We start from the raw sequence: 19312 nt of genomic DNA, 5'->3' as shown, positions 1-19312 counted from the left end.
CCCATTCCTCCTGACCTATGGGGCATAAGCTGTTCTACCCATTGAGCATTATGAGCCGACTCTTCGTGTCATGCTGTATGACGAGGCGGCCATTTGGGAATCCATGCGCCTAGCATTGGACTCACTCCCCGAGCGTAGGGGCAACGCAGCCCTACACCATGAGATCTACCGTCTGAGAATGACAAGAGCTTATAACAAGAAAGTACACAGGCGTCCACTGAAAGTGGGGGACTTTGTACTACGGAAAATGGAAGTAGTCGGTAGGGCTAATGAGTTGGGAAAGCTAACTCCCAACTGGGAAGGACCTTACCGGATCTATGAAGAGGTTAGAGACGGCACCTATCGCCTGGAAACACCAGACGGCTGGCTCCTACCTAGAACATGGAATGTAGACAATTTGAAGAAGTATTACTTCTGAATGATGTAATTGTACAAGGGTTATTAATAAAACATGCAATTATTTTCAATTCTTTATGGTCAGTAGAGGGGCATGCCGCCTGTACATTTACAGGCGACTACTCTCAAAAGTGTATTTTACTCCATTAGAGGGGCATGCCGCCTGTACATTTACAGGCGGCTACTCTCAAAAGTGTATTTTACTCCATTAGGGGGGCATGCCGCCTGTACATTTGCAGTCGGCTACTCTCCAATGTGTTATTACTTATTAAAGGCATGCCGCCCGAACCTCAAACAGACGGCTACTCTCCTATACTCCCAAGACTAAGGTAACTTAGCATCTACACCAATGGCCGGATGATCAGCCCAGGCGTCAGGCCGACTGATCTTACCTTAAAATTAAACTAATACGACTTGTCCCAACATCATAGCAGGCGTCCGGTGACATCCCTCCGGATGAGATTCGTCGCAGAGAGCAGCTCCCTCTTGGGTTGAATAATGCTTTATAAACCAAACAAACGGCCCCAAACGACTGTCCCTAAGGACAACCACATAACCGTTTACATTTGAGACTAAGATAGCTATTACCACTAACCGAATCAGTGGTAATCAATTTACATTTGAGTCGAATGACCGCCTGTCATTACTTGGGATAAATGCATGCGGTACCTCTTAAGTTAATAGCCAACAAACATTGGCGGATCAAGGGGACCAGCCGGCCTCCGCCGCCTGGTACCTCTACTACTCAAGCTGGAGTGACGGAGACTGAGTAAACTCCAATGTTAACTCATAGTCACTCTCTCAAAATTAGTATGGAACCTAGAAGGTATGAGCAGTCCGCCTGTTTTTTAGCAAACAGAGGTACTCAAACCATTATTCCTACTAGGTTAACAACCTTTGAGTTAATAGCCAAGCAAAACTTGGAGAATCAAAGGGGACCAGCCGGCCTCCGCAGCCTGGTTTCCCTACTACTCAACCCAAAGTGGCGGTGATTGACTAACCTTAAGGTTAACCAGTCGCCCTTCCTAGTAACCAATACAGGCGCAGCTACTCCAACCAGGCGTCTCGTTTACTGACGGCCTGTTTCCTCTAAACTTGGAAAACAATTAAAGTAAAAATAGGGGCCCAACCACCTAGGTAACGCCAGGCCTACTGAAATAGGGCGACTGCTCCTCAACTAGGCGGCCACTCACAATGGACCGAGTCAAACGCTAGCCACCATTGGGCAACCTGAACTACGTCTACCACGACCATTGCTCAAAACCCTCAAGGCAGCCACCTGTGCCCAAGTGCGACCAACAGGCGGCCTGGTAATGTTCCTAAAATAATCCAAGTCTGGAAAGTCTGCTATCCCAAGCTTTTAAGGGAAGTCGACTGAACTCATGACCGACGAACTGTTTGAGAACTAGTCAGTCGGCCAAGGGCAACAATATCAGTCGGTTGCGATGCCCACTAAGATGTCTTCTATACTTAGCAACATTCAAACATTCAAATGGCAAAATTTTGATGCAAAAAAGAAGACAACAAGCAAGAACAGTCGACATGATAAACAAGCGGCCATTAAAGACATTTCACACTTGGCAAAGGGAAATGAAAAAATATTGTTGGAAGAGACGACAAAAACAGTCGCCACATTCATTCATAAACAGCCGGCCATGTAGGTCGACAAAATATTCATCAACCCCGACCCCTTGGTCGGGTAAAAGATACACGGGAACAATCGGCACGCAGGCCGAAGAAGAGTTGAAAAAATAAACAGCTTAAACATTGGAGAGAGGGGTTTCATTAACAGCGGCCCCCTAATCGGCTTCAACACTGGGCGCTTGCTCCTCTAGCACACTCCCCTGTTGTGGCTCGTTAGCAGGCGTCGTCTCTTGATTGGCGACCACCTCCTCTACTTCGGCCTCCTCTTTGTTGGCATCCGCCTCCTCCTCCTCTTCATCCTCATCCTCGCCAACTGAAGAGGAGCTGGCCGCCTCATCCTTCTCTCCATCCTCATTGGCCGCCTGCTGTATAATCTTGATGTTATATTCTTCAGTTTAGGCAGCGAAGTTGGACTCCCATTGCTTATAGTCTGAGTCTGGGAAGAGGGTTGTCCAGGTCATCTTCATAATGGCCGAAGAGTCTTCCATCAAATCCTGGGCCAGGGCCATCTTCTCAGTCTCAGCCTTAGCACTGAGTTGCTTGGACAAGGTCTCCTCCTGGCTGGCCAGGCGCTCCTTGAGCTTTTTGTTTGCCTTTTTTAGCTCATTGGCCGCATGTTTTACATGTTTAAGCCGCTGCAGCTGGTCCTGAAGATCCTTGACCGCCTTCTCCAGCTCCAAGTTTTTCTTCCTGGCCGCCTCCAATTCGATCTTGACCTGCAAGGTGGCGGTCGCCTAATAATACAAGATGTCAGTTGTCAAAATTTCATTCTAGGCAATCTGAAACATTTCCCGGTCACAATCAGAGGCGGCCATGGCCTTCGCAGCCTTTACCTCCTTGTTCTTTTTGTTGATGGGGCGACGGAGACCATGTATGCGAAGCAAGGCCTGTGAATCAACAAAACAGGCGTCAGAATCGTTCAAAAAACAGGCGGCAGTTAAATGCTAATGATTGTCTAATGACGAAGAAAATTTATCAAGTTTACCTCAGAGAGTAGACCCATGATAGAGTCCAAGTCAAGGGTACCGACTCCCTTGACTGTTTCCCTTTCATCTAAGGGAATGGCCTTGACCATAGACTTGGCCATCTGGACCAAGTCCGGCTCCTGATGGCCGCCTGCAATAAGAAGTATGGAAAATTTATCAGATGAGGGAAGTAACAGGCCGCCTGATCTAAGAATGTTTAAATTGACAAGGTAATCCAGGAAATCAATTATACCTCTTGGAGGCTGGGTGTCCCTAGGGACGGTTGTTTGTTTCGCCCCACTATGAGGGGTCCGCGCCTGTTTATCAGATGGCTGTTTCCTGGAAGAACCAGGCGTACTCCCAGCCGTCTGCTTTCGAACCTTGGGGTTCGGCTGCTCCGAGGGAGAGGGTCCGAGTGCCCCACCCTGCAACACGAAGTCAAGATCATTAAAAAAAAACAAAAGTAATGCTAAGAGCATGACCAAGTTTTGAAGGCTCACCTTGGACGTCTCCTTTGAGGGAGAGTCGGTAGAAGGCCGCTTCTGGCTAATTATAGTCGCGCGAAGAAGAGCGGCCACCTTCTTGGAAGAAAAGATTTTGTCCATGGCTTTGTCTGCAAAGGCATCTCAGAGTTAGTGGAAATTTAAGAAAAATGTAAAAACATAAAAAGGGCCGACTACCTCTAGGGGTCCGTTCACTAAGTCCACAGGCGGCCAAAAAATACTCGTCATACAGCCAATTGAATTTGGGTATGCAGTTTAAGGGGATTAACTCTCGTACCCCTGTAGCAGAGTTGGCTCTGATCTCTACTTTGAAGAGATCTTGATCAAGGATCTCCTCCTTGGCTTTACGAGGAATAGGCGGCAGGCTAGAGCCGCCTGCGAGGAGAGGCAGATCCCTGTTCCACCTATTGTACCTCTTGTTAAGATGTTTGTTGGGGCTAGAAACAATGAAGAAGGTGTTCCTCCAGTCCTTCCACTTGTTCTCCTTCTTCCTTGTCATCAAGTAGCCTTTGTGGCTGGAAATCTGGTACCACCCGGTACCGCTTGCTTTAGGGGTCCGACTCAGATAGTTCATTTGGGCGAACGCTGCAAAATTCGGTTCAACCCCATACATTTCACAGCCGGCCACAAAGCCCAGAATGTTGGACCATGAGTTTGGGGCCAACTGCCAGAGCCCCACCTGGTATCCATCCAGGATTTGTTGAACAGCCGGATGCAATGGGAATCTTAACCGAGCCTTAATGGCCGCCTCATAGCAACCAAAACAGGCGTCCCCATAGTTGGTCCCCTCAGGCCAGACTACTGTATCTTCAACATCCGGTACGGATAGAAAGTAATCAGGACCCATTACATGGTTTGCCTGAAAGGTCCTTAACCTCTCGGTCATGGCCTTGATTCGGCCTTTTGGGACATGACAATAGTAGGGAGTGTTTAATTCCCTATGAGAAGCAGACGGCTCATCCCAACCGACTCCCTTTTCAACCGCATGAGACGCTCTCGCCTCATGGAGACGAGAATGCCTCTCTTTTGAGTCTGGAGACTACCGGCTGGATGAGCTGGACTCAGAGTCACTTCAGCTCTCAGAAGAGGCCGACTCCTCTTTCTCAGAAAGGAACAGCTCTAGTCCTGACATATTAACAAGCATAGGAGTGGCCCCCTGAACCTCCTCCGATTCTCCCAAAATTGAAGCACTCGGAGTGCTTGGGGGACCAGGCGGCTGGTCCAAGAGCTCGCTCATCTGAACATAATATGAGGAGTCGTCTGAATTTGTATATCTGGCCGTCCTCTTTGTTCTAGCCATAGTGTCCTGCACAGACACAGAGACAGTCGGACTTGGAGCATAGGGCAGAGATTGGTCCAAAAGGGGGCAGGCGGCACTCCTAGTCCTAGATTCAGCCGTCCACGGAGACCGACTAATCACTAACCTAGGTCGTTCCGGGTGATTTTGGGATACCATATCTTCAAAAGAAAAATGCAAAGAAATGAAAGTGCAAGAGCAAAACAGACGGTTACCTAAAGTGTGTTTTCTGAAAATAGGAGATGGAGGTCTGAAGCAGCCGGTCACCACAAACAGCCGGCTAGCGCGAACAGTCGGTCAATTATCAATCGTCCGGAAGTCTCAGAGCACAAGTTCAGGGTTCCGAGTTCTCTTGCAAAGTTCACAAAATGTGAACAAAAGACTTGGTCAACATGCCCTTATATAGGGTTATTCAAGAATTTGAAGGGTCACACCCTAAATTCAAAAATAGGCGGGAAAAAACAGACGGCCTACCATAGGTCGACACCTGTCACAGGCCGTCGCCTGGTTACGAGTTGACACCTGTCACAGGCATCACGTGACAAGTCACGTGACCCCTGTGAGGGGCAAATGTTTAGGGGATTTTTCCCCGCCACGTGGACCAATCAGCACCTGCCACGTGTTAGCCACATGGACCACTCAGGGGGCTGCCACGTGTCATGCTCCAGGAGGTCCAGCATGGACCAATCACGCCACGCCACGTGGCCCACTATCTGCCAACCTGGAAAACGGCCAACTAGGCCCGAATCCCGAGGCAAGCCCAACCAGTCCTAGGTTTACCATTTAACCTAATATTGGGCACGTATTTCGAGGCTATAAATATAGTAATTAGCCTTCATTAGATTCAGAATTAATTAAACACCTCACCAAGAGAAGCCTAAACACACGTGCATACTAATTGCTAGACCAGACTTAGCATTATTTGCACTTCCTGATCACTCCTCCCCCTAGAGAACCTAAACACCCTTTTACTTTCCGCACCATTTACTCCTCATACACGTTCTAACTTGATCGTCGGAGGCGGAGCTCCCACCACCCGGAGTCTCTGTTGTTTTGCAGATACAGGCGCAAGGGTACCAGTCCCGAAATTGTAACTCTCTCGCAGGACATCAAAAAATCCCGAAACAGTTCTCACCAGATCCTGACCCTATATATATATATGTATATATATATGTATATATATATATATATATATATATATATATATATATTAATGAAAAAAATGAAAAAGAAAAATATATTATTTATTGACTTTATCTAATTTGGGACTTACGTTTTTGTGAATTAACATGGTATTAATTGAAGAACCTAAATTTTGCTCTGATAGGTTAAAATCTAATTAGTTGGCCGGATTGTTAACCACAGGTCCCAAAAGGTGAAAAAAAATAAAATTACGAGGTCTCAAAAGGTGAAAAATACAAAATTTAGACCCAATGTTATACATAACTCTCATATTAAAGAACTCTTCTAGACAATTGGGGCAGATTTAAGTTTAAGATAATGGGGTCAATTGACCCCACTTATTTTTTGAAAAATTTCTTATTACAAATATATTCCCACCTAATTAACTTCCCCGACTACCTTTTCTCCTCCTCTCTCCACCCTAATTAATTGAATGCAAATATATTTATTGCACACGACACACATAATTATATATATCGATATGACAAACATAATTATGTGTGTCATGTGCAATAAATATATTTGTTAATTTATAAATAAATTTAATGTAATTTGTTTCATGTTGATTGAACTTATTAATAAAAAAAAAATGCTAAATTTGCTACGGGGACGATAAATTCGAAAACATTAAATACCGGCTCTAATCTATTTGTGCATGAACCATTTTTATACACTAAACTTTATAACGATGGTCAGTTTTGCACAAACATTTATCTCCACTTTCACGTAGGAAGAATGTCCCATTTTTTCCTTCAATGACCTATATCCAAGTTTGACCCTAAGTTCTATTTCAAAGCGATCTAATAATTCCATTTTTTTAAGTTTTGCCAATTGAACCCAAACATATGGCAAGTTAAAACATACGTGTTACCAATTTTGATTATGATTTGACAAATATTATATTGATAATGCAATGTCAAGCTGTAACAAAATAATTCTCTACAGAAAAAGTTCCTTGCCAATCTCCATGCTATATATACTGATGTAGCTAGATTGTTTGCATCCTGCTTTGGTTGGATCATTAGAATAATACCCTGCTCTAAGCAATCATGGAACTAGCACTTGATTAATTTTAAAAAAATGGCAAAATTCAATGTAATTCAAAAAAAAAAAAAAAGAGCCCTAATTTCTTTTGTCTTATAACCTGAGAGCAGAATTCATTCAATGAAATAAGAAATATGGTGAAACATCATTTATGCAAAAAAAAAATTTATTTTTATTTACTTATTTTTATTATTTATAAATTTATGTGTTTTATTATTTTGGGTTACATAATTCATCTGCTGTTGAGGAAAAAAAAGCGGTATTACATGTTTGTTAATACCAAAGACCATTATTATTTGTGTCTAAACAACCAAAACTTATGTTTTACTCATAGCTGACTTATATTTGTGTCTAAACAACTACAATAAGTTTAGCACTATGACAAAATATATACAATGTACGAGTACCGTAGCCTTGAATTAAGGCACTTTACAAGCTAGAGATATACACTAAATATTAGCTTAACTAATTTAGAGATGATATCATATATTCTAACAAAAAGTAAAGCTCAACACTTGGGATCATATTAGTTAGGGAAAATCCAAGTTACTCAATATGAGTAACAATTAAAATTACTCAAGGGTTACAATTGTCTTTTCAATCAATTTAGTTTGGGATAATGATGTAATTTCATTTCTCTTTTCCCCTTTACAATTTTCACCATTTTCATCCTTGTTACTCACCCCTCTTTTTGCCATTAACGTGCTATGAGAATTCTCTATTGAAACATGAAGTTTGCTCTCCACCATTGCAGTAGCTACTGAGTAAGATGATTTTAATTTTCTCATAAAAAAATTTCAAACATCATTTGTTAACAATCGAGTTTCAATCATACAATCTGGTGATAATTGTTGGTCCAAAAACGTTATGATAAGGTTTCAGAGCTCTTCAGTTATTAGGTTTGTCTTTGCTAGTAACTTATTGATATTCTTTCCAAAAAATACTCTCAAAAAAAAAAAAAAAAAAACTCCAATATATCTCACCATTGGAGATAGTCTATAGGTGAAACTCCCCATTGCAAACTCTAGGTAAGAAACTCCCATTCCTAATATATATAAGAGCTTCTTACAATTTCTTTCTCCTTAAGAAACCCATTACTGTTGCTCTAACAAAAACACAAGCGTTGCACGTGCAACGTGCTTGGATAGTTAACCACAACTCTTCATCCTCATTTTATGTACTACCTCCTTTTACATGCACAAATGGGTATTTTATATGAGACAAAATATTCGTTTGTTACAAGTAAAAAGAAACGGAGGTAGTATATCAAATTTTTATAAGTGTCTACACAGTATATAATAGATGCAGTTCGAAAATCAAGGTCGGCTTGTTAATTTAAAATAAAAATGAACAAATAAATTCTCTATATATAAAATAATATTTAAAATTTACAGACCATGCTTAATAAAGAAATCAGAAGTAGAAGGTGAGAAATATTGTAGTGAGGCAAGCTCTCAAGTAAAACATTAAACAATGACATCATTTATAACCTTGTTGCACCCTTCTTTTTTTCAATAATTCTGCCAACAATTCCTAGATTTTTAGTTGTATAGACCAAATTAAGGAATGTTGGATTTTTACTGTGTAAAAATTAAAAAAGGTTTAATCTCATAAATCCCTCAAAATAATTGTTTTTCTTTTTTAAAAAAAAAAAAAATAAACACTTTACATTTCATCAATTTACTAACTGAAAATCATACATTGGTGGAGCTCTCAGCAGCACGACTTCTCCAATAAAAAAAATGAATATATAGCGCATTAAGGCTCAAGGCGAACGAAAATCCCAACACTGATGAAAGCAGTATAGCATAGACTGCATCCAGATGAAGCTGCAACAGAGAAAGATATCAATTAGCAGCCTGTCCAATTTTTTCGAGTAGTGGCTAAATTTAGTTGGAACTATGCACTTTCCATAAAAATTCAAATAGTGGTTAAGAAATACTTTTAGGTCTATGCAGCACCCAAGAGAAACCCAAAACTTTGTAACACTCACCACATTGTAGAAAATACAAAGAATTACGGCCACAAATGCAAACTCTACAGCTGCATACGTCCATACATACTCTCTAATTGCTGAATCAAAGGAAGCTTACATTAATAAGTTGATTGATAAATAAGTCTATTGTCATTCGCATTCAATAGGAATGTCTTACCTAGGAAGACAGCCAGCATTGATGCCACAAGGCCCAATACAAATGCAAATGGTGCTGCAATCACAACTGCTCGAGTCTTTAAATCTTGGATCTGCATTTGGCCACAAAATTAGAGAGGCAGATGAGCATTGGAGTATCGTTTGTGTAGCAATAATGTCTTACCAACAGCTGCTCAATGAAGAAAAAATAGCATATTATGCTAATTATGGCCAGCACCACAAAATCTTGCCAAGCGCTGCAGAAAATGTCAAAAATATTACTAACATTTGCAAAAGTAGCATAATTAGATAAACAGCAAAATGACTGCTTGATCCATACCTCTTGACACAAAATTCAAATGTTAACTCTTACAAAATAAATTTTTAGCCGAGCAGATCCATACAAAGACAATAACTGAACCAGCCAGCTACGTAATACATGCTATGTTATACCCATCAAAAATATAAACTCACCTAAATGATCGAGAAGTTACAGCCTGTTGACTTTGGACTGGTCCATTGTTCCTCTGCACATCAGAGGAAATTCTAAGCAAGGTCACTGGTAAGTTAAGAACCTCTTGCCCACATACATCACATATCTTATTTCTCCTAATACTAAACCATTTCACTGCACAATCTTCATGTATTAACTGTAGGGCACCTTTACAACTACACTCCATCTTAAGAGTATTTCCTTCTTCACAAGCCTCGAAGCAAATCCTGCAAATTGCTTCATCTTCAGGAATTTCTTCATCATTATCACAACCAGGTGAAGCAGGAGTTATTTGATCTGACCACGGAGACAAAAATGACTTGGTGTTATAGCATAAATAGAAAATTAGAATTTAAAAAAAAAAAAAAAAAAAAAAAAAAAAAAAAAAAAAAAAGTCTCACTTCAGTTTCAGTTGCATCTACCCATAAATATTACCAAACACTACATAAACCTATACTATACAATCTTAAAGCATTCCTAGGCAAGTCCATACACCGCCACTCTTCCTCCTTTGTTGATTATCATTCCACATCATCATACAATTAAATCAATAAACGATGTCATATTACACATCATTTATTGTAAACAAAATTAATTAATGGCCATATAATAAACAACATATGATAAAAGTAGGATAAAATAATGGATTTTACGCATATTAATTATTAAACATGATATAACTTAGGGCGTCACCTGGACCCAAAAATTAGTTATTACATTTTAAAAACTTGTAGCAGTCATAAATTCATAGTTCTTACTGCGGCAACAGAAAGTGAAATACCTATCGGTTGAGATTAGTATGCCAAATGGACATGTAAGTATGTAACCCATTATCCATACAACAACAACAAAACACTAGGCTCTAAATGATTAGGGTAGGCTAAAATAAATCATTGTAAGGAACCGTCAGAAAATGAGAGTGGAAGAAAAAGAGAAAACACAGGGTGCTAGTGGCAGTGTATAATGGAAATAAAAAATAAATATAAAATTAAATTTTGAGGAAATTTCAAAGGCTAAGAAGAGATGTTAATGAAGGAAATGTCGCCTCAATCGTTACTGCAATTACTAAATAAAGGATCATTATGGGGATAATTAGTTCGGATATTTTGGTGGGCATAATGTCTTGCTAGAGACCAATTATCATATGTGGACGATTAGCCCACTGATAATTAACAGGATCCTATGAGTCACACAATAAGTGACGGGTCAAAGCAAACACATCAAGCCCATGTTTGGGCTTAGTGGTCGGTTGAGAGGAGTAAACCAAGGGAGTTAGTTCTAAATTGATAATAAGATTACATATATTGAGGGATAAAAATGAGAGATTGTAGAATTATTCCACAACACAAAGAATGTTATTCTCTCTCTCTCTCTCTCTCTCTCTCTCTCTCTCTCTTTCACCCATAACCAGTGCTCCCTTTCTCCCTAAAATCCGTGTTGTGTGGAACAACAACAGAGGAGCAACGTGTAAGGCTCTAATCTCCAAGCAAGAGCTCGAACGTAACATTGGAAACATGCATCAAAGGTTGTATTCCTAATTTGTTTTATGATCCATGTTATTTATATGCATGCGATCCGTTTAGGTGTTACGAATATGAATATTGAAATCACACTAATCACACCAAAACCCACATAGTAAAGGGAGTAAATAACATTTAAAATAAAAATGTGAGACGGTTAAAATGAAAAAGGTTTGGGAAAACCTTAAGCAAGTAAATTATGCTTACAGGAGAAAGTTTGCACAGCAAACTGAAGATGGGGAAACAGAATGTGTATATATATAAAATTAAGAAGAAAATATAATTAATTAAAGTAAAATAAAATAAAAATATACAATTTACGATAAATCAAGACATAGAGATAAATGAGACCAAAATCCTAGTACAACAAGAATTTTAACAATAGCCAAATTCATACAGTATAAAGTAGAATCTACAGTAGGATAAACGACCGATTGACAGTGAGCTCTCGATACATTAAAATATTTCAGAAAATCAGACATTGGAATTATGAAATCAGTCCTTTTCTTTAAGAAAAAAGTAACTCGTATAAATCCTCCATTTATAATATTAAATTGTCACAGGAAAATTCAACCAACTACAACGAAGACTTCCTGAAATCACTTCCCTCTATAATATAGTGAATGGGATAAAGCCCCTTAACTCATATTTTTTTAGACTCTTTTCTTTCCTATATTGCATTTTCCATTCTTTTTTTGTTGCTTAGCCCTGAATATTGTATCTTTTGGTAGTCTTTCGTTACTATTTGGTAAGAATTTGGTTCTGTTTATGTTTCTGATGTGAAAACTGGGGAGCCTATCTAGTCAAACTGAGTCCTGCACAAAAATGAAATTCAACTGCTTCAGGGGGAACAAGGGGTGTTCCCGATGATGCCCCTCCAACGGTCAAGTCAGTAAATGACTTTAGAGAGAGAGAAAAAGTAGAAGTTTAATTACCCCTTAATGATTTGATTTGATTTGATTAGTATTTATAGAGGAGAGTTAACGACCTGATTAGGGTTTTGGACTGTTTTAGGCGCTATATGGCCGTTTTAGGCTTTCTCGGAATCTGGACCCAATCAACTCCGGAGAGCCCCATTGCAGGGTTTGCGCCGGGGGTATTCTGGTACTTTTACCCTCTACAGGCATTTTGATAATTTAACTGTCTTCTAGAATTGGGCCTACAGAGGGGCCCCGAATAGCTTATATGTGTTCCTTGTACAGGCGCGCATCTCAAAAAGTGTTCATGGACATATGACACTTAGGGGGCGTTTGGTTAGTATATTTTTTGGATTGGAAACGTATTCGATTAAACCGATATCGTTACCGTGTGTTTGGTTTGAAGGCATGGTAACAATTACCATTACCTAAGGGTAATGGTTACCCCTCATTTGTTACCTCTCAATAATTTGGGGTAACAAATACCCTTACTTTCCTCTTAACAAATAACTTTTCCATGGTTAAGCCAAACAAATGAAAAGGTAATAACTAAATGATTCATTTCTCCCCCTCTTATTTGTTTCCTTTCCACTCCATTTCCATTTTCCGAACCAAACACCCCCTTAATGGGGATTACCATAATCAGAAGAATAAAAGTTGATTGGTGAAACTCAAAGCATGGACATAGCAACACAATGAAAAAGGGAATACAGGGAGTACTAGTTTTATAGCACCCCATTCATTTTTCCTCTCTACATTAGGCACTCTTTTTGAAGCCCTTGCACAATCTCAAATAAAATTTAAAAGGTGATATAGAGAGTACTAGTTTTATAGCAACACTTTGCACAATGGAATGCAATTTGGCTGGAGAAAATTTTCATGTTTCTTAAATACAAATAAATTACTTCTCATACTTGAGTTGATCCTTGGAAAATTAGAGCTATAAGTATGCACATTGAACCAAAGACGATGTCTAAGATCTACAATTCAATGGCCTAACTTCCTTGCATAGTCGCATAGAACGTTCATCATAGATATTATTACTCTAGTAGACCCCTAAGTCGACAAGTGATTAACCAAATATACTTGGGTAACATACTACTTTTTATTTCCTTTTGTGGTAAATTCTTCTTTATTCTCGTAATTCTTATGTAAGGTATATTATCAAAGGTGATACAGAGAGCACTAGTTTTAAAAGGTATATTATGTAATGATTAATGTATACTGTATGAGGCGTGTGAAAATGCCTAGGAAGTTGTTACTTTAAGTTATATATAATTGTGATAAGTATCTTAGTAGCTTTAGGATGGGGATTTTCTTACTCACAGAGTTCAGATATTCGAAAATCGAGATATTCATTTTTTGCCTTGCATAACTCATTTTCTCTTACTAATCCCAATGAGTGAAACCTAATGTTTTGAACGTAAATCAGTGCAATTTGCACAAGATTTTTCTTAAATTCAAGCGTTGAGGAAATGTATTTCAGAAATCTATGAATCTTTATATCTATAAAGCAGAAATTGTCATTGAATATAATTTACAAAGAAAATTATTGAGAATACTGGATATAAAGGCCCAGAATCTAAATACTCCCCCATTTGCACATATTTAATGTTAAACATGTCCAGAATCTAAATACTCCCCCATTTGCACATTTTTAATGTTAAACATGTTCGGAAGAGATAAAATTTAATCAAGTGTTGTCTTTTGAAACCCACTACTAAAAACAAAGGACTTAGAAAGGAAAAAAAAACACGTACAAAAAAAAGAAACTTACCATCAGGGTGATCAGGCTGATTCTGCACAATACTTGCCACAAATGATGGGGACCTCACGATAACAATATTTCTGCCAGGTACTGACAATGACCTCGTAACGTTTTTATGAACAGCCTCTTTCTGCTAGTCCAAAACTGAATTAGAAATTCATCACTATCACCGTAATTTTTTAATCAAGGTAGTTAGAGGAACATGAAGAAGAATCATTGATTTTTTGTAAAAAAAATTCATGGTAGTGGCATAAGAACCAAAAGAAAATCTCAGAACCTAAGGGTGCAAATCATTAATTCTAATGGAAGAAGACTCAAGTGTATCATTTTCATGACTAGTACATATAGTCTAGAGTAAGTGACCAACATGAGATGGAGAAGCTTGATCATACGGTAAAAAACTGCATTAAATTTCAAAAGTCCTACAGATGTTACATACTATAAAAGCAGATAAATTAAAAAAAAAAAAAAAAAAAAAAAAAAAAAAAAAAAAAAATCTTTGTAAAAGAGAAAGGAAGTAATAACCTACATATGATCTCTGATTTTCACGTGCAGTTCTTGCAGAAGCAGGGGTAGTAACTGAAGGGGATGATCCAAATGCAGGTCCTGAAAGGGAAGAACACCTTGTTCCCCACATGGCCCTGGACAAAGATGAACTTCCTGCGACTGCTTGTGGATTTGAATTCAAGAGGCGGCTTTTCTCACCATCAGGAGGATTACTTTTCTTCTTGAAGCTTAAACCACGTAGGATACTTCCTGGAGACGATGCGCCACATTTTGATGAAATTTGAGGCTGAAGTGAACCTTCACCAGCTTGAAAATTTGTAAACACCACAGGCTTTATAGGAATTTGAAGAGAAAGTCTTAGGATTTCCCGTTTTGAATCCGAAGTTGACTGTTCTTCACTAACTGTATGCAAATCATGAGAATTAACCTACATGTAACACCCCTTTCAGTGAAATTCCTCTGATCTCACCACAATTTAATCAAAAACTGATTCTGAATTGAATTAAGCATTATCAAACTTTGATCTTAGTAAAATTGCAAGTCTTTAGTTGAGTTTTACAGCCCCGATTATAAGGTGAACTATGCATATTGATAGAAGTTCATTCTTGAACCATAATCTATAGACCAGACAACGCATTTCAAGTGCAAAGAAGTATAAAGGGGTGTATATTGATAAAATTCACTTTTGCACCAAAATCTGTAGACTTAATCAACAAAGTCCATGTAAAAAGAGCAAGGGTTATTTTTGGGCTGATTGGTATTTATCTTACTCTAATACTATTCAGTTTTCTTGAAAATGGGCAGATTACTGCTACCAATTATCATAGAGTAGCTAATTACTTATGGATTTACATTTGTCTAGATAGGGGAATCCGGAGGGATCCATATTCCCTTGTTTGGAGTTGATTACTGGGAAGGAAAGGGAAATAGAATCAGTGTAGGATTTACTTTCCTCTCCCTTTTAAATGAATGAAATCCTTCCAACGTCAAAAAGATATGATATCCCTCGAACTACAAATCTGATTCGTTTCAATGAAACATAGTATCTGGTTCACCTAATAATGTACAGAATGCTTAAGGACTTTTTTTTTTTGATAGAAAGCAGGGAGTATTATTAATTCAAAAGCGCAGAATCAGCTAATACAAAACTAGTAGCATCATGAGGCACATTATAATTTTTGCTCAATTGTGCTAGCTTATGGGCCACTTTGTTACCATTCCTCCCTACATGACAGTACCTAATAGAGAAGCACAGCTTTGCTAACTCTAAAATATCACAAACAATAAGACCAAAGCAACTGTTTTCATATTTCTTCTGGTCAAGGAGATGAAACAGCTTAAGATTAACAGTCTCCAATTCCACGCGTGTAAGACCAGCCTCAACAGCAATTTGCAACGCATGTCTAGCTTCTATGGCCTCGGCAATTTCGACAGAACCCGCACCCTTCACCACATAGCACCTAGCAGCCATGATATCACCCACACAGTCCCTCATGACTCCTCCCAGACCAATCTTCCCATCCTTGAATTAGCATAATAAAAGGACAAAACTTGTTCCAAATTAGCATAATCAACTTTTACTGGCCATTGGCAGTTTAACGCCTATTTATTATTCCTCTTTTTTTTTTTTTAATGTTTTACTTATTTTATTTTGTTGCTTTGGCTATTAAGTTTTAGGATGGTGCTTGATTTTGAAACGAAATTTCGTTGACATGTTGCATATTTGTTCTATTTGATTTGATTATTGTATCTTGGAGGCTGGAGGCTGGAGCTTATGCTTTTTGACATTACTAGTTGTTAGTTGAGGACTTGAGGGTATTGGTTCACTCTTACAGAAGAGTAGTTGTTGTACCAAAACAACTCAACGACAGTTTAGGCAGAATACCGGTTATAGTAATTGATAACATCAAAATAATACCGGTTATTTAAAGCTTCAGTAGTCATATAATTCTGGTCGAATAATTAATTAAGTGATTAATAAAACCTAATTACCCTCCATCCTTAAATAAAAGCCTCATTTCTCTTGGGCACAAGATTTTAGAGGAGAAATCGTAGTAGATCGATATTATTGATTATTGTAGAATAAAAAGGTATTGCACTAGCTTGTTTTTGGGGAAAGTGAGAAAACCTATTCGGGTTAAAGGGGATTTGCTGATAAAAAGTGAATAAGTGATAGAACCCACCTAAATGAGGAAGGGGGCTTTTATTTAGGTTCAAGAATATTGGGAGAAATAGAGAATCTATTTAGGGAAGGAGATAGCACTTACAACGGTGAGAAAATTTATTTTGACATGATATCACTGTCCATCTTAAGATACAAATAATACAAACGGATTTAATGATGTAGAAAGAGATTTCCTAGTTAATTAAGGTCTTTAAAATATTTTATATCTAATGGAGGGGAGATAAGGGAGTATTTCATCACAGCAATAGTTTCAAAGATCATTAAAGCAACCTGTATATACAAGTATCTAGGACTCTCCTGCTTTCTAGCTTTCTAAACAATTAGAAACACAGATACACCCATCACAAATTCCAGCTTCTTCACCATCACGAACTAAAAATCCCAACAAAACTCAAATCAACCAGAATTTAATCACTTCAGTGAAGCAATCAATGATAATTTTCTAAATTCCCTTCTTTTGTTTCATCCCAGTATCACACCAAATGTTCATGTGAGGTATGAGCCGTTCAAAGTTAGCTCACATCCTCAAGCTTACCCACCCTCTAATTATATCCATCTCATATCAAAACAATGAACTCCAATGATTGCTCCATTTAAACCAATCAGCCTAATACCATTCTTTAAGAAGCACAAAAATTAGCAGTTGCCAATTACGCTATAATGTCGGCATTTAAAGAGATAAATAAAGGTCTGATACTGAAGGCATCTATACCCTTTTGTAGCTTCAATTCTAAACTTAAAACACCATTTTTAACAAAAAAATTAAAACCGCTCACAAACAAGAATGGAAATTACTCAGTTTTCAGCTTTCCCACATTTTTTCAAGATAGGATGAATACTTATAAAATTTACAATTTGCCACATTTTTAAAACTAATCTTCAATAATCATAGCATACAACACAATAACACATTTATTGCAACGTATGTTGCTCGGACACTTCATCTTACCTCAAATACCATGTCAGATCCTCAACACTCAGACAAGAGTACGACACTTAGACCCGTTACTTTGGACCAAAATCATGAAATGTTTTCACTACATAGTCAAATTGAACACTTGGACACGTACCCATGTCTGACACGAGTGCCCAAATCCAAGCAACATAGTGTGTTCACACATCATGATCTTGTAAACAATAAGAATCACAAATATACCCAAAGTTAATCAACAAGAATATGATCCTTGCAAAATTCAGTGAAGCTATCAAGGAAATCACATGATTATACTTATACAATTTTTAATTCCACATCATTGAATAAGTATTACTTAAAGCTTTTGATGGGAGAAAAAGAAAATCAAATCCAACACACAAGAACAAAAATAAGAATATACCCAAATAAGAACTCAGCAAAAATCATCAGTAGTTATCAAAATCGAAACATACCTAAAAACTTGAGCAAATATCAATAAACATATTTAATCAACTTTTTAAGAAAATAGAATTCAAGCAATCACAAAATTGTTGAGCAATCAGATACCGATTAAGAAAATGAAAAAAACATTATAGATTGAATCAAGAGAGAGATAAACCTGTTCGGAATCATTCTCGGTTTTTGTAACGCGAAGATCGTGAGATTGTTGTTGCATTATTTGCTCCGAATATAATACGAAAAGGAAGAGAGACAAAGATTGAAGTTGGATGTTTGTCGGAAGTCAAAAGTGTAGATCATAAAGAGTAAACATTAGTCGCCCCAAGTCAAAAGTGTAGAGCATAACTGCTACGAGTTTAGGGATAAAAAAGGATAAAAGGGTAGGGCAAGGACGGGGGATTAGTAGGTGGGATAAGGATAAAAATGACTTGTCCTTTATTTGGTACGAATTGGGAATTATATAGGGATAAGCAAGAAATTTAATTAACTAACCTTACTCATATTTCTCCTCTTTCTTCCTCCTTTTCTTCTTAAGGGTAAAAATGTATTTTGCCTCATTAATTTTATCCCCATCCCTTATACTACATCCCCCTAGTTATTATTTTGGAGGGTTAACTTGCATTATTTATCCTTATCCGCACCTCATAAGTTATCCTCATCCTCATAAACAAACAAAAGAATATTTAAATCCCCTTCCTCTTATCCATATCCTCCTCTTTTTATCCCTCCAAACATACACCTTCTCTAGGTTCTTATTTGGCAGGAGTAAACAAATGAAATACTCAGGGGTAATTGACCATATTGATAAAAGAGTAGCATAAACTTCTAAACAATTCTAGGTAGAATAAATATTATGGATCAAATGTAGAGTTACCATAAATATCAAAAATTATATTGACATGAAATAAATTACCAAATTTAAACAGACAAATTTACCTAATTTATAAGAAACTAGTCGTATATACGCGGGATGCACGTGGTTTATTGTAATTTTTTGGGTGTGTCTAACCCACAATTAGGATACACACGTGACAATGGCGGATCTTCTATAGGGGGTCATCTAGCAGTGGCGTATTTAGGAATTTTGAAGTGTGGCTTCGAAATAGTGAAAAAAAAAAATGAATGAAAATATAATAATCAAAGATTTAATACATAAGTTCATATTTTAAATTGCAAATGGATTACACTTAGAAAAATGGAGAAAAACAAAAAAAAATAAACCTATAAAAGTGTTTTTCGAGTTTTTATACTTTCGAAGCATGTCAAATTTCAAGACTATAGCAAATAAGTCTGTTTTTTGTAAGAAAATTGACTACAATAATCAAGAAGTATATCCCTGTGGGATTATCACAATGACCCAATCATCCATTCATCATATATACAAGATA

At 37.8% G+C, this 19312-nt stretch overlaps 1 protein-coding gene across 1 annotated transcript; it reads right to left on the bottom strand.

Annotated features, from left to right (window-relative positions):
- Window positions 1-8490: 8490 nt before the first annotated feature.
- Window positions 8491-18257, bottom strand: LOC110728724. Its single transcript, XM_021908371.1, has 8 exons — window positions 18085-18257; window positions 14390-14794; window positions 13870-13990; window positions 9637-9952; window positions 9347-9419; window positions 9185-9275; window positions 9025-9104; window positions 8491-8860 (listed from the first exon to the last, which is right to left on the bottom strand). The coding sequence occupies exons 1-8, from the start codon at window positions 18139-18141 to the stop codon at window positions 8726-8728; spliced, it is 1278 nt and encodes a 425-aa protein (XP_021764063.1). The 5' UTR covers window positions 18142-18257; the 3' UTR covers window positions 8491-8725.
- Window positions 18258-19312: the final 1055 nt, after the last annotated feature.

Source organism: Chenopodium quinoa, unplaced genomic scaffold, assembly GCF_001683475.1.
Source record: "Chenopodium quinoa cultivar QQ74 unplaced genomic scaffold, ASM168347v1, whole genome shotgun sequence".
Lineage (NCBI taxonomy): Eukaryota > Viridiplantae > Streptophyta > Magnoliopsida > Caryophyllales > Amaranthaceae > Chenopodium > Chenopodium quinoa.
This window is presented reverse-complemented; position numbering and strand designations above follow the sequence as displayed.